This window comes from Dermacentor albipictus, unplaced genomic scaffold (assembly GCF_038994185.2).
Source record: "Dermacentor albipictus isolate Rhodes 1998 colony unplaced genomic scaffold, USDA_Dalb.pri_finalv2 scaffold_17, whole genome shotgun sequence".
NCBI lineage: Eukaryota > Metazoa > Arthropoda > Arachnida > Ixodida > Ixodidae > Dermacentor > Dermacentor albipictus.
This window is the reverse complement of record NW_027225571.1, coordinates 7862248-7879158: the sequence shown is the minus strand read 5'-3', so window position 1 is coordinate 7879158 and position 16911 is coordinate 7862248. Positions and strand designations below refer to the sequence as shown.

The following is a 16911-nucleotide window of genomic DNA, read 5'->3' as shown; positions in this document are numbered from 1 at the left end:
CCGGTACATGAACGCCAAGCACCTCCACCACTTCTCACGTGGTAGTGACGGCTGAAAACGCAGCAACAAAACTAACTTTATTGGGCGAATCTGTGCCTATATGAAACAGGCTACACTCAGTGCTCAACGAAAACGGCGAACACAGTCGGCAGTCGTCGAAAATCTTATCAGCGGGTCAAGCGTGTCGGTTTTTATACATCAGTCGTCGAATGTTCCAGAGTAATCCCTGGGACTCGCGTGTCTCCCACAAAGTTCTACGCTATTCGCGTCGCGCATACATGCAATCATATTACTCAAGGCTCGGTGACAGACATCGGATGGAACCATCGATAATATTCCAGAAAATTCCGATACATGCAGGTGCGTCCTGCGCTGCGCGATGACATTTGTTAGGTGGTGAAACGTGGTCGCCCGATGAAGATAGGCAAGTACACGTGTCAATATCTTTGCGCAAGGTAAAGTCTTCACTTGATGCAGATAATCTTGAAAGCCAGCTTTAACACGCTTTTCATAATGTCGTTTTTTAACGAGCCTAGCAAATGGGACAGAGTGTACAGACAAGCTCTATACCTCTACCGTCCAAGGAAATTTTCGTGTCGTTGGTGTGGTGAGCAAAAAACTCTCATAGGTGGGCTGATCCCGGAGATAGTGCAATGCCGGGCCGGTCCGTGACGGAGGTGAAGCACGCGTTAAGCACTCCACATACGTGAGCAGCTCCCGAAGCTAGTGGAATACCGGGCCCTTTCGCGATGGAGGTGAAGCAGGCGTTAAGCACTCCCCATACGTGGGCCGAAACCGAAGATAGTGCAATATCGGCGCGACCCGCGGTGGAGGTGAAGCAGGCATTAAGCACTCCCCATACGTGGGCCGATGCCGAAGATAGCGCAATGCCGGGCCGAGCCGCAGCGGAGGTGAAGCAAGCGTTAAGCACTCCCGATACGTGCGCCGATCCCGAAGATGGTGCAACGCCGAGCCGAGCCGCGGCAGAGGTGAAGCAGGCGTTAAGCAATCCCCATACGTGTGCCGATCCCGAAGCTAGTGCAATACCGGGCCGACCCACGGCGGAGGTGAAGCACGCGTTAAACACTCCACATACGTCAGCCGCTCCCGAAGCTAGTGCAATACCGGGCCGACCCACGGCGGAAGTGAAGCAGGCGTTAAGCAATCCCAATCAGTGAGCCGATCCCGAAGCTAGTGGAATACCGGGCCCTTTCACGATGGAGGTGAAGCACGCGTTAAGCACTCCCGATACGTGAGCCAATCCCGCAGATAGTGCAATGCCGGGCCGGGCCGCAGCGGAGGTGAAGCAGGCGTTAAGCACTCCCGATACGTGCGCCGATCCCGAAGCTGGTGCAACGCCGAGCCGCGGCAGAGGTGAAGCAAGCGTTAAGCGATCCCCATACCTGTGCCGATCCCGAAGCTAGTGCAATACCGGCCCGACCCGCGGTAGAAGTGAAGCAGGCGTTAAGCACTCTCCATACGTGTGCCGATCCCGAAGATAGTGCGACGCCGGGCCAACCCGCGGCGGAGGTGAAGCAGGCGTTAAGCAATCCCCATACCTGTGCCGATCCCGAAGATAGTGCAATACCGGCCCGACCCGCGGTAGAAGTGAAGCAGGCGTTAAGCACTCCCCATACGTGTGCCGATCCCGAAGATAGTGCGATGCCGGGCCGACCCACGGCGGAGGTGAAGCAGACGTTAAGCACTCCGGATCAGTGAGCCGATACCGAAGCTAGTGGAATACCGGGCCCTTTCGCGATGGAGGTGAAGCAGGCGTTAAGCACTCCCCATACGTGGGCCGAAACCGAAGATAGTGCAATATCGGCGCGACCCGCGGTGGAGGTGAAGCAGGCATTAAGCACTCCCCATATGTGGGCCGATCCCGAAGATAGTGCTATGTCGGGCCGACCCGCGGCGGAGGTGAAGCAAGCATTAAGCACTCCCCATACGTGGGCCGAACCCGAAGATAGTGCAATGCCGGGCCGACCCGTGACGGAGGTGAAGCAAGCGTTAAGCACTCCCCATACGTGGGCCGATACCGAAGATAGTGCTATTCCGGGCCGACTAGCGGCGGAGGTACAGTTCGTCATTGAGGGGCCCACGTACATAGCTTCGCTGTTCATCCTTCTTTACAGAGTGGAAGGGCACTGAGTTTTTTTAGCGGTTTCCTCTTTCTGTAAACAACGAACGGAAATAAATGATTCGCTTTTATGTCATTTTAAATCATGAACACCCTTCGAGTGCTACGATAAAAAAAAAACTGTTGCATGCGTTTGGTATGGCACCCTTAAACGTCCTTGCCAGTAAACGCAGCGTAGTAGCCATACTGGTGCAAATATATTGTTATGGAAGGATGAGAGAAGAGAGAGGAAGAAGAAGATTGGAGACGCTGGCTGCTGCGTGTTGTTGGTGATCAGCCATCTTAACTACTCAGGCTCATTTTGAATATATATTGTAAATATATTTCTTACATACTCGCAACATCCCCGTAACATACTGGTGAGAGGTACGGGCTACCACGGCTGGAAACGGCGCTCCGCAGTGGACAGGGCGTCACCATCCGCACCGTGAATGACGGTGAGCACGCGGGATCAACGACGTTGCCACCTCCAACATCACCGTCGCCAGCTACATCGCTGTCACCTTCGGAGGTCGTTGTGCAACCCAAGGATCCTGGAACTTTCTGCGGGACCGATGGCGCCGACATTGAAGAGGAGATGGCCATGTACGAACGCGTGAGTGGAATCAAAAGATGGGACTCTGCACTTATGCTAGCTAACCTGTTGTTCTATCTAAGAGGCACGGCAAACGTGTCGTACGAAGAGCAGCTAACCAGCTGGGACCAATGCAAAGAGAAATTGACAGAGTTGTTTCGCAAACCCGCCGGCCGTAATATTGCCGCAAAGCAGGAACTGGCCTCCCATGGCCAGTCCCCCACGGAGTCCTATGTCTCGTACATCCAGGACGTGCTGGCAATTTGTCGTAAAGCCGATCACGACATGACAGAAGCTGGGAAGGTCGGGCACGTGCTTAAGGGCATTGCTGACGACGCGTTTCATCTGCTCATGTGCAAGAGCTGCTCTGCAGTTGGCGCAACCATTAAAGGGTGCCGACAATTCGAGTAGGCCAAAAGCCGACGCGTCTTGCAACCATTCGCCAGACTTCATAATGCTGCCGCAACGTCGACGTGGGAAGATCAACTCGCACAGCAGCACGCGTCGCCATCAGAGGACGTGGTGTGAATCGTTAGACGTGAACTGGATGCGATGGCGCCTGCAGCTTTCTGTTCGCGTAGCCCTGATGCTACTCCATCTTCAGTTACCCTTGCACAAGCCATCATTCGCTAGGAATTTCCAAACATTGGTTTACAGTCTGTATGTGCTATCGCCAATCCCAGAGCTAACGAAAACCCTTCTACTTTTCTCCCCTCCCCCGACGCTTCTCTCCCCGTTATCGCAACCACCACTGAGTGGAGAACTGCGGACGACCAGCCGTTATGTTTCACCTGTCGCTGCATTGGTCGTGTCGCTCGATACTGTCGCAACTCGTAGTCGTCAAGACCTCAACCTGAGCCGTTTTGATGGAAATACCCGCAATGTTTCGCCCATCGCCGAGTCTAACAGCGCCGCCAACTTTGCTGGGAACACATGGTACAGCCGCCCACCATCGCCGCACGGACACCAGTCTCGCTCACCGCAAACACGTCGCCCATCTTCCTGTTCGCCGCAGCCTCATTGCCTTTGGTCCCTTGTGGCTTTAGGCCAAACCCTTTCGGAAAACTAGGGAATGCAGCCCTCGGAGGTGGTGCTGCATTGCCGACTACTGCAGCAAATCTTCTGTCTGTACCCACAAGGAGAATTGTAATTGACGTCAAAATAGACGGCGTACCTGTTCAAGCACTCGTCGACACTGGAGCCCACGTGCCTGTGATGAGTGCTAGCGTACGTAGACGTTTAAAGAAGGTCCTCATTCCAGCAGCTGCCCGAATGCTTCGTGTGGCCGACGGTGGCGTGCTGGTTGTTCTTGGAATGTGAACTGCGCCTTTAATTATATCCGGCCGCCCTATTTCTGTTCTCTTTGCTGTGTTCGATAACTGCCCTCACGACGTTGTCCTTGTATTGGACTTTTGTATCCACTCATTCTGCTCTCATCGATTGAGCGAGCCACGTTCTTCAGTTAGAACTGCCTCAACTCACCGTTGCTCCAAGTACCGCCCCACTGCGCTTGTGCTCGCTTCAAGATGTGCGTCGGTCACCCGAGGCAGTTACTTACGCCACTTTGACCGCGCAGCCACAGGTTCCTGACGGTGAATATGTGCTTCACCCCATCATCGACGTACTTTTGAACCGGAACGTTGCTCTTTCACATACGTTGGTCACGGTTACAAATAACGACTTCGTTCTATCGCTTCTTAATTTCAGCCTGTGCTCTCAAGAGCTTCCGGCTGGCATTTTCTTGGCCAGCGTTTCTAGTGGTTGCGAATTTGACATTGAGAGTCTGAATGCCGATAGTGGCTTATTAGTGCCAATTGCAGCTGATAGCTCTGGTTCCTTAACGGATAGCTTCGCGAAAATGATTGCACCTGACCTCCCCTCTGCACAGGCTCCTGCTTGAATCGTACAGTGACATCTTTGAATTCGGCGACAGGCCTTTAGGCCAAACATCTGTTGTTCACCACCGAATAAACACTGGAGATACGAATCCTATTAGTCGGCGTCCCTATCGTGTATCGCAACCTGAACGTCGAGTCATCCAATTAGAAGTGGACAAAATGCTACACAAAGGGGTCATCGAGCCATCAACCAGTCCTTGGGCTTCGCCTGTCATCCTTGTGAAAAAGGAAGATGGTACCTGTCGTTTTTGCGTCGATTATCGACACTTCAACAAGATCACGCGAAAACACGTCTACCCACTACCACGCATCGATGACGCCTTGGGATGCTTGCGCGGAGCTAAATACTTCTCGTCCATCGATCTTCGATCCGGCTACTGGCAGATTTCAGTTAATGAAGTGGACCGCGAGAAGATGGCCTTCATCACGCCGGATGGCTTATATCATTTCAAAGTCACGCCCTTTGGCCTATGCAATGCTCTTGCGACATTTAAAGGTATGATGGACTCTCTTCTGCGGGGCTACAAATGGACCACCTGTCTTTGTTAACTTGACGACGTTATTGTTTTTTTTTCCGCGTTCGGCAGCCCCCCTACAAGACTCGCTGCAATTATTGCGGTCTTCCGAAAAGCCGGCCTTCAACTGAACTTCACGAAGTGTCAATTCCGGCGCCGTCAGATCACCGTGTTGGGTCACCTCGTTGACGCATCCGGTGTCCGACCAGATCTGGAAAAAGTTCGCGCCATACGCCGTTTCCCTGTGCCACGTTCTGCCTCTGACGTGCGCTGCTTCGTCGTCCTCTGTTCATACTTTCGCCGTTTCGTCAAAAGCTTTTATTCGCCGGTGTTGCTCGGCCTTTGACAGATCTTCTAAAAATGAACACGCCATTCTCCTGGGGCCCGGAGCAGGCTCACGCGTTCGCCTCTCTCATCGGGTTTCTTACCACCCCTCCCATACTTGCCCACTTTGATCCGTCTGCACCGACCGAAGTCCACACTGACGCAAGCGGCTATGGCATCGACACTGTTCTCGCCCAACATCAAAATGGCACCGAGTGCGTGATGCTTACGCCAGCCGTCTGCTGTCACCTGCCGAGAGAAATTACTCCATCACCGAGTGAGAGTGCTTGGCTTTAGTTTGGGCTGTCGCCAAGTTCCGGCCATATTTGTACGGCCGCACGTTTTCTGTCGTCACAGACCACCACGCACTCTGCTGGCTGTCTTGCCTCCGGGACCCGACTAGACGGCTTGGTCGCTGGGCTTTGCGGCTCTAAGAATTTTCATTTAGTGTCCATTACAAAACTGGACGCCTCCACATAGACGCTGACTGCCTATCGCGCCACCTGGTGGATCCTCCCGATCTTGTTGCGCATGATACGGTGACCTGCGTGATGGCTTTGACTGAAATGACCGGCATGCGCGCTGAACAACAACGCGACGAATCGTTGCAGTCCATCATCGCCGGAGTGCAATCTGGCAGCACCGATGGCACGTGCCGCTTGTTCGCGCTGCATGACGGCATCCTCTACCGCCGCAATATCAACCCTGACGGCCCTGAGTTGCTGCTTGCCTTTCCTCGTCATCTGCGACCCGTCGTTCTCGAACAACTTCTCGATGCACCAACGGCGGAACACGTTGGAGTTTTGCGTACATACGACCGCGTACGATGCCGGTTCATCTTGTCGGGTCTCTAACGCTCTGTGCGTGGTTATGTCGCAACTTGCGAATTGTGTCAGCGCCAGAAGAAACCTCCCGACACCTGCCGGACGACTCCATCCCATTGAAGTTCCGTCTGAACCGTTCTTTCGCGTAGGCCTTGACCTGCTTGGCCCGTTTCTGACAACGACTAGAGGGAACGAGCGGATCGCCGTCGCTACTGATTACGCGACACGCTCCGCGGTAACAAAGGCGTTGCCGACTAGTTGCGCAACTGACGTCGGCGATTTTCTCCTTCCCGACGTCATTCTCCAGCACAGTGCACCTCGTCAGTTACTTACAGACCACTGCCGCTCGGTCTTGTCTCGAGTTGTGGACGATCTCCTCCGCTCTTGTGCCACTGAGCACAAGCTGTTTACCGCCTACCACCCACAAACGAATGGTCTTACGCAACGTCTCAACCGAACAATCACAGAGATGCTGTCGATGTACGTCTCCAACGATCACCGAGGCTGGGACACCACGCTGGCTTACGTGGCGTTCGCGTATAACTCGTCCCAACATGACACCTCAGGATATTTTCCCTTTTATCTCTTGTATGGTCGCCACCCCACTCTGCCATTTGACACATTCCTCCCTTCTGTGCCACGTGTTGCAACTGAGTATCCTCTTGAAGTTATCGATCGCGCTCGCATGGCACCTCAAGTCGCCCAATCTCGTTTATTAGCTTCACAGCATATACAGAAAGAGCGTTACGACTGCTGCCATCGCGATGTTAAGTTCGCACCAGGTGCTTGCGTGCTCCTCTGGTCACCATGTCGTCGGGTTGGCCCCTCCCAGAAGCTTCTTTCTCGCTACACAGGGCCTTATGAAGTCCTACGACGTCAGTTACAAGATTTCACCGCTGTACTTTGATGCACCCTCGAGTCAGATGCCTGTCGACGTCGTGCACATTTCGCGGCTGAAGCCATAATTCGCACGCAATTCTTCGCCTGCCATGCGCTGAGACGGCGCTTCGCCACGCGGGTGTCCTGTTACGGAAGGATGACAGAAGAGACAGGAAAAAGATCGGAGACGCTGGCTGCTGCGTGTTGTTGGTGGTCAGCCTTCTTAGCTATTCTGACTCATCCTGTATATATATTGCAAACATAGTTTTTATATTTATTTATTTATTTATTTATTTATTCATTCATTTATGATACCCTCAGGGTCAACAGACATTACAGAGGGGAGTCATACAAATACAGAAAAAAGCAATATTTTCACTGCAAGAAGCAGCACAATGTTTCTAATTATGCGAGAGTAGTTATGAAGAGGCAAAATACATGTTACAAAAATACTATATATATATACAAAGAAGCAGTCTAGCTTTTTCTAATTATACAATAATAGCTATAAAGAGGCATACAAAAACAAGATGTTACAGAGCATTGGTCAATGAAGTCACAAATTTTTCATGATCTGAAATTGTTACTACCAATTTGGGAAGGCAGTTCCAATTGTTTGATGTGCGTGATATGTAGGAATGATACTGTTTTACACAACGGAATGCCAACATTATCAGCATAATCCAAACGGTGCGAAACGTAATGGGGAGAAAGTATTAGTAAATCACGCAGGTAGGGATGATACAGTTTGTGAAAATGCTTAAGCGAAGCATCGCACGTCAAGAAGCAAGCTTACGAAGATTAAGCTTAGCTTTCATTACCGTGATGCTCGCGATTCGACTGTAATTAGAGAGTATAAAACGGACCGAATTATTTCGCACCATTTCAAGCGTATGTACCAAATTATTATAATGCGCACCCCAAACCGAAGCGGCATATTCTAACTTAGGGCGCATGAATGTTTTATATAGCATTAGTTTGAGAGACGAAGGTGATCTTGCAAAGTTACGACGAAGATATCCGAGCATGCGATTAGCGTTTCAGACAGCATGAGAGATGTGAGTATCCCATGTTAGATTGCTACTGATGGGAACTCCGAGGTACTTATAGGAAGATACGCTGTCGAGTAGTGAATTATTTAAAGGGACCCTGAAATGATTTTGGCGATTTTCTACAAAGGTACTGAGTCGTTAGAGTAGGTCCTTCTGATCATTAATTGACACATCTAAGTGCTCTGCGTAAAGCGTGTAATTTATTATAAGGTTTTAAAAATGCACATCGCTGTCGATCGCAGCGCACTGCTCGGCGGAATTTTAAGCCGCCCCTACCCATATGATGCAAATAACCCATATGACGTCACATGGGCGAGCTATCCGATTGGCTGACCAGGGCGCGTGGTCGAAAATTTTTCCAACTTTATGGTGAACAAATGATGCTCGTAATAGTTGGAATGTTAGTTACTTTGTTTTTGTAAAAAGAAAATAACTTAAAGAGAATACACAAGAATAGTTTTTTAGCACACTTGAGCACTTCCGGCACACAGCAAGTGTCGTCTGCTTGTGTTACAACGTGCGCAGTCTTTGACGAGAGCTCCGCCGTCAGTGTCGATCAGTCTTTTCGTGAGCACGATGAATCACCCTTGTTGCGTTGTGGGCTGCAGACGTAGCGACTGGAAAGATGTGAAGCTGCGAAATCGTGTCTCTCTGCAAGGCAGCATACGAGCGAACTGGCTGCTGCGCATCGGACTGCGGCTATCCGATAGGCGCCAGGACTTGCGCGTTTGTGGCCGTCACTTTACAGCGGAAGATTACTAACGCGATAGCGTTTCGCAAGTCCGGTATTAGGGCAAACACAAGCGCAAGGGGACAGGGTCTGGCCGCTTGACTGCGCCGGGATGAGCCATGAGATGAGCAGAAAGGTAAATGTGAATGGTCTGCACGGTGCAGCCACCTGGTGGCACAGAGCTCAACCATACACAGTAGCAGCAACGAAGTGCATTCTTCTTTGCTGCTGGTGTGTATTTTTCGCAGGAGTGTAATCATCAACACGTTGTTCTTATAAATATTTAAAATGTTTTACACTTGGTTAGAGCAATATTAGCGCTTCGTTTGACTGGTTAAGCGCTGCGCCAACAAGTGTCTGGACAGTGCAGACCGATCAGGCTGCTCACGTACGTCTACTCTGAAGTTCCTTCATCACCTTGAGTTTATGCCTCCAGTCATTTGCCGAAATGACCAGCTTGCCTGTGGTTACCGGAGTACCGGCCACCTTCGGCGCTACGACAGAATGCTCGCAACGCACGCTGCTTCGATGGCTCTCGGTCGACGGCCAAGCGGCCAGCGGAGAGGTCTCGCGCGGGAGGAGGCGTGCTCCAACAACCGGAAGTGGACGATGTGACGTCGCATCGTGACGCAGGACCAGTGAAGGCGAAGCTTAGCGCCGCTCGCTCGGCGAGCGAGTTAAGGAGGAAAGGCATGGCTAGGGAGGAGGGTAACTTCTAATCGCTTGTAACTCCATTAATACGTAACGCTTCACTTAAATTGTGGTGCGAATGTTCTACTTAAGCTGTACCCTATGCGCCTACAAAATTTGTCCGAACCGTTTCAGGGGCCCTTTATGTGATAAATGGGTAAACTAGTAATCTTTCTAGACACTCGCATGAATTTGCATTTTTTAATGTTTAGTTCCATGAGCCATGTATTGCACCGCTCAAAGACTGCGTTAATGTCAGCTTGAAGAAGATCGGCGTCATTTGAACTTGTTATTTCTCGGAAAATTACGCAATCATCGGCAAACAAATGAACGGACGAGGAAACGCAAGACGGTAAATCGTTAATATGTATGAAGAAAAGAGGACCGAGGACTGCAGCCTGCGGTACACCAGAATGGACTGTGCATTCTTCAGAATTCGCGCCGTTAGCTGAACAAGCTGAGAACGGTTAGCAAGAAAACTTTCAATCCAGATTAAAATGCAGGGATCGAGCTTAAGTAGTCGTAATTTATAGATGAGCAGTTAGTGACACACTTTGTCAAAGGCTTTAGCAGAGTCAAGGAAAATGAAGTCAGCCAAGGACCTACTGTTAAGAATGGTGTTTAGTTTGTGTACAAAAAGTGTTGAGTTTCACACGAGTATGATTTGCAAAATCATGCTGTGGTGGTGCGAAAAATGAATGCGACTCCAAAAAAGTAGCTTGATGAGAAGCCAAGATATGCTCTATTATCTTAAAAGGTATACTTGTGAGCGAAATCGCTCTGTAGTTTAGAGGGCAATGCTTATTGTCTGATTTATGAATTGGAATTGCCTTCCCGACTTTCCACTCGGTTGGAAGAAAACCATCGTGGAATGATTGCTGGAAAATTTTAGTTAAGATGATTGATGTGTAACAAACTGTGCTTTGAAGGAATTTCACATTAATGTGATCACTACCCGGCGCAGAGGATGGTTTTAGTGACCTAATGATGCTTGCGACACCATCATAGCTGATAATGAGAGGGAACATTACATTCTGGTCATATGGTCGTAGGTGGGGCGGAGTGTAATTGCTGGGTAACGAAAAATGTTTAGCGAAAACTTCATTTAGTACTCCGGGACACTGGTTGGCCGGTATAGCGTCACCATTAACGCCACTCAGCGCTATTATATTATTGTCTTTAAAATTAACCGTGCGCCAAAATTGTTTAGGGTTAGTTTTAAGCATAGAAGGCAATGTGCTGCTTAGGAAGTTATCTTTGGCGTCTTTTAGGGCCTGCGCGTACTCATCGGCACCCTGTTTGTAGGCTGACCAACGAACATTGGTACGGCTTAGCTTAGCCGATTTAAACAGGCGCTTTTTTTTTTACACAAGCGTTTTAGCTTATGATTATACCATGTTTTTTTTAGATTAGAGGTGATCATGTAAATAGGGATGTGCCTATCTGTTAATTCAGTCACTTTATTAACAAAGATACTCCAGTTTGACTGAACATTACGGCATTCAAATTCACGCAAGTATTCATCAAGGAACACTGCGAGTTCATTATTAATTGAAAGAAAGTCAGCCTTGTTATAATTTCTTAATGTATTGCTCTCTTTAATCGGTTTAGGTCGCTTGAGGCAAACTTTAAATGAAAGTAGGCAATGATCGCTGATACCTGGCAAGCATGTTAGGTCGGAAATAAGATCGGGTCGGGTAGTAAAAACATGGTCAAGTGTATTGGAAACAGAAGTGGTTATTCTTGTTGGTTCCTTAACGATTTGGGTCAGCGAAAAGGTATTGCACAATTCTAAGAAATCTCGCGCCATAGAGGAGTTAGGATACACTGGGGGCATCATTGTTCCACATAATATTTGCAATATTAAAATCACCAAGCAAGAAAATTGGCAGTGTGGTGTAACGAGAGCAAACACTATGAATGGCATCGTGCAAATCGCTCAAAAATGTTGCAGTGAAATTCGGGGGGCGATAGAAGACATCGAAAATTATTTTTTGATCTGCTAGTTAACGACTGCCCATACAATCTCCAAACGGGATGCAATTGTAATGCAATTTGAAGGCCGCCTTTTATTTATCGCCAGCAGTACACCGCCTCCTTGGCGTGTATCGCGGTCACAGCGGTAAACAGAAAAATCGCACGAGTTCATGAATAATTCATGGTCCCCGATTTGTGGATGAAGCCATGTTTCGGTTAACGCGATGATGTCCAGTCCGCACGCGTCGAGGGCCGATTCCAGTGCAACGCGTTTGTTGATAATGCTTCGGATGCTAGTAAAAAGAACTGAGGTATTTGATAGGTTGCGTTTGTTGACCCTGTCGCGTTCCCATCTCACAGAGCTAGCAGGGGACGTCGACTGCCCAGGCGCATGCTCTGTATTGTCTGCAGCTCTGCGGGTTCGTGACGACTCGTTTTCTTTGACACGTTGACCTATGGGGGTCGTAGACATATTGTTTCTTATTTATTATTAACTTCTTGTAATGCACTTGGTAGGCGGGTGCGCCAGGTTGATCTTTAGCAAACTGGAATAGTTTGCACCTTCCTTCACGTGCGGCTGCACAAAAGTCTTCGCTAATGCTTATATGTTTCTCTTTGAGTATTGCTCTTGCTAAATAACTTTTTCTTTAAATCAGAAAAAATTTGACGATCATAGGGCGGCATTTGTTTTGCAGATATGATCCTAAGCGATGTGCGCGCTCGATCGCGTTGTCCGACAGGGCGTCAAGCGCACCTGCTAAGATGGACCTTATCTTGGACTCGGATTGTTCCCACGATTCTTGAGAATCTGGAATGCCTCGAAGAATTATCTTGTTGCGCCGGGGGCGGTCCTCTTGCTCGTTCAGGCGGGGTTCTAAATGGCCAAGATGGGCGTCAACCGACTTGACTGAGTCATCTACGTGATCAACAGCGCGCCCTAGGAGCTCAATCGATTTAGTTTTTGTTTCAAGCTCATCAAGCCTCTTCTGGATTGATGTAACTGAGCTTCGACTTTCTTTTGGCTCGTCCTTATAACTTTAACATCAGTTGCCAACTCGTTCTGGACTTTAGCGGAATGTTTTGAGCACGTATGAAGGTCTTTAATGAGGGTAAATATGACTGTAACCTTTTCGGAAGGACCTGCCGTGGTTGCTCAGTGGCTATGGTGTTGGGCTGCTGAGCACGAGGTCGCGGGATCGAATCCCGGCCACGGCGGCCGCGTTTCGATGGGGGCGAAAACACCCGTGTCCTTAGATTTAGGTGCACGTTAAAGAACCCCAGGTGGTCGGAATTTCCGGACTCCTCCACTACGGCGTGCCTCATGATCAGAAAGTGGTTTTGGCACGTAAAACCCCATAATTTAATTTTTTTTCGAAAGGGTCATCAAGCAATGAATCCACATCGAGCAGGGCTTTAGTTCGCCTGTCAGGGCTCGGATTTGCTTCCACATCACCAGAACGAAGTAACAAAAAAAGCATCGAAAAACAATCACAGGCAATGTTAGCAAGCACTTCCGGGCACGGAAGCAGGACCAAACAACGATTATCATTTTTCTTAGCGTACAAAGAATATGGCTTACAGACCTATAAAAGGCAGAAGCGTGGAAATTGACCCATGCTGCTCCTGGTCGTGCCTCCGTGCCCACTGAAGAGACCGTTGCACCGCCGTCCACTTATGTCCGCTCCTGGCTGTGACGTCATCGTGTAAGGAGTCCATGCGCAGAAGGATGGGACGATAGCGCTTGCATCTGGCCTTGATTTCTTTTGCGGCTGCAAGTCAGGCAGTCGGTAACTGCAGTTGCGGGACGGGAACGGCCATGCATGTGTGGAACATGGCGAGACTTGCATCGACGACGCTTGCAGCACCAGAAAAGAAGCCAGGTAAGCCTGTAAAAGGCAGAAGCGTGGAATTGAAGCATACTGCTCCTGGCCCTGCCTCCGTGCCCACTTGCAATATCCCCGTAACATATATTATTATACCGACAAGGGTATTAGCCTTTTTAATTAAATTAAGTAGCTATAGGGGGTAGAACCCCAGTGGAACACTTTTTGACTTAACATGGACTGGCTCTTGCCAATAGCCCCGCTCACATTTGTCAACGACTTGCTGGTCTTGCTGCGTCACACACCTATGGTGGTAAGCAATAAGAACACATGTATGCCTGAGTGCGTTCGCAATGCTCATGATCGAGTGGCAAATCTTTCGGTTGCACCAAATGAAAAAAGGCGTTTCGACTTGAACGCACATTCAGCCTACTGAAGCCGCCTAAGAACACCACATCCTTCAGATCAACGCCTATTAAGATGCCTTGCAGGATCTTTTATGGATCGCGCACAGTAGGTTTAGTAATAAAAGGCATTTCCTCACAAACATTGTGCAGCAAGAAGCTTTGAGTGAGTCTTCTATGAGTGGGGTCATCGGCAGTCAAGTGCGGATTCTGTTACGCGTTGGTGGCGTTGTACGACGTGGTGCTAGCGATGGCACATAGTGAGGGCGTGCGGTGATGAAGATCACACTACAACGACGGTACATATAGGGACACGTTATTAGCTCACAGAGGCACCACTCTGATTCGAAGAGTATGGCGATCATCCTCGTGAGTTTTCTCTCCCTCTATTATATAGAGGCATTGCTTTGCCATCACAGCTAATGAAATCTGGCCTGGAATGCACGTAAAGTGCGTAGCAAAAATAGATGTAAACGGGCTGAAAATTGAGGAAGTTGAAGGAAACAGCCACGTAGGTCTCTTGAGTGCAATTGTGGATTTGCTTATGCGTGCGCGGGGACAATTAGCTTAAGTGTTCATGACAACATTGCCTTGCGCCCAATTACAGCTTTGTCTTGCTAGTAACAGCGCAAAATGTCTCGTCTCTTGTCTACATTTTGCGCTGTTACTAGCAGGATGGAAAACCAACAAGCCCAAGCTGCTATTCTAGCGAAATACACAGCTTTGTCTGACGTGTTAAAAAAAGTTTTATTGCAGGGTCCTCTTACATGTGCCGAACCTCCGTCGTGTTCACCCCTCGCGTTGCTTTGATGCAGGTTCCGGCCATCGAGGTCGCCCACGCGGCATGGCTCGCTTCGCGCGAGGCCCGGGACCTTCGACTGTCGAGGCGGTGGAGCGAGGCGCAGCTCTTCTTCATCACCGCCTGCTACGCCATGTGCGCGCACGACTGGCACGGCAAGTTCCACGCTGGACACTGCAACAAGGCCGTCCGGAACTTCGCCCCGTTCGCCGAGGCGTTCAACTGCTCGCTCGGGGCGCGCATGAACCCCGAAAACAAGTGCACCTTCTTCGACTGAGTCGCCGCCACCGACGCATACCTGCGCGAACTCTTTGCGTAACGTTGCTGGCCGTTTGTGTATGGTGGTTCGCATACGTCTCGCGATGGGGAAGACTCTTGACCTGCAGCAAGTAACCGACTTTTGGACGCTTGTTCTGTGCGCGAGTGCAGCCTCTTCGACCTTTGTTCGTGCAGTTCTTGCAGATTTACGTCATAGGCACCACCATGCCAGCAAGTGCATATGTTACAAGTGCATGTATAATTAAAATTTCATATTGTGCAATTTTGAAGGCGCTTTATGACGCGCTTAAAAACGACAATGGAATGACCTCTTTGTCGCCTACTCACGTTACGTGTTATTGTTACAAATAGCAATAATCAAGAGTTTGGCGCAAACCAGTCTGATGAAATTAAAGCTCACACTCGCCACTAAAAATTACAATGCTCGGGGTTTGTTGCGACTTCGCACGGAAAAAAAATTTCCATATTGTCTACAGAACAATAAAGGCAGTAGTTTTTCTTTATATATATATATATATATATATATATATATATATATATATATGTATATATTTGTCTAAATATATGTAATATATATATTTTGGCCTGCGACAAAAAGGACGTTCCCCGTCCGTCGCCTTGGTCTGTGAGTGAATCGGTAGAGCATCGCACGCGAAATGCGAAGGTTGTGGGTTAGGTTCCCACCTGCGGCAAGTTGTTTTTTCACCCACTTTAATGTCCATTAGTTTATCGTTTCTTTATTTAATTTATCAAGCACAAGTAAATTCCCCTATGTTGCCCTCAGTGTCAGTGTTTGTTGGCTTCTTATGATATGACTAATAAAAATCGAACCCCTCGGTTAACCCCCTTTCTTCTCGTTCATATATATATACAGACCGAGCAGCCACTGTCACCATATAAATGCTCGTGAACCCTTATTCCGTTTCGAATTTGGAAATTTTCTGAATTCGTGGCCACGTTCTTCAAAAGCAGCGCTGCATCATGGGTGTGATGTTGAGAGGAAGCTAATAAAGAAGCTGCATGCCTATGAAAGGAAGGGCAGCCGGTAACACTCAGTGCCTAGAAGAAAAGGGGGCCGAGTAATATCAAGACACTCCCCTGATTCTTGGTCCAATTTTGTCAAGAAAGTTTTGGAAACATGCTCTCATGTAATAAGTCAGTCGTCCCCACTACTAGCTGACGGCTATTAGGCCACGCAGTTTGTGCAAACATTGGTATTTCAATTTAGGAATAATTTTTAAAGAAATCAATGTAAAAATTAGTTTTTCGGGTAAATTCACACAGTATAGAAAAGGAACTCGCACCATCGCTATCGCATAATAATTTTGTACTTTGTATACCTGTTCAATTAAATGCAGTGCATGCATCAACATTTCTGTGAAGAAATGCGGCACATTCCACTTTCCCTTAAGTGACTGCTTTTATTGAAGAGGTTGAAATAGAACGGCAGCAAGAAAGGAGCCCACATGCATGGTTTGATCAAACTAACGTGCGATTTGTGGGTCACATGCCTATATTTTTAAGGCTGTTGCAACAGAACCTTTGACAATCAGTAGAAAAAAAATAGGTGGGGGAGAGGCGGGAGAAAAGACAGATTTCGAGGACTGTAAAAGTGATAAAATATATCTCCTTAGACACGCACATAGTCTTTTTATGGAAATGAAAATAAAAGAAAGATTAAGTCGCCTATAAGAGTGTCACGTAGGTGACATCGAGCTGGCTGGCACGTAGGCAGACAGAAAGGGACACTGCCGTCGGCGGTAAACTTAAAGAGAGTTTATTGGGCGAGCTTGTGCCCTAAAGCAAGCGAACCACTCGTTGACGGCGTAACCAGCAAGCGCGCCTAGGGCGCTCGTCGGACTGGGCCAGCGCAAGCGGTGGCCCCGTATTTTATACCTTGCGTTGCGGAATGTTTGAGGTGCGTCCATGATCGAGACGCGTCAAGCGACGATGCGAGCTGCGTCGCTGCAAGCCGAAAGAAACGCACGTGGCACTAGTGACGT

The 16911-nt window shown here is 48.9% G+C and overlaps 1 protein-coding gene across 1 annotated transcript in view; it reads left to right on the top strand.

Moving 5' to 3' along the window:
• Positions 1 to 15201, top strand: part of LOC139051965 (endothelin-converting enzyme 1-like) — a 131732-nt gene extending 116531 nt beyond the window's left edge. Inside the window, exon 13 of the mRNA XM_070529023.1 lies at positions 14646 to 15201. Coding sequence (XP_070385124.1) covers positions 14646 to 14906 — 261 coding nt within the window. The 3' untranslated portion in view covers positions 14907 to 15201. The remainder of the gene's footprint in view (positions 1 to 14645) is intronic.
• Positions 15202 to 16911: the final 1710 nt, after the last annotated feature.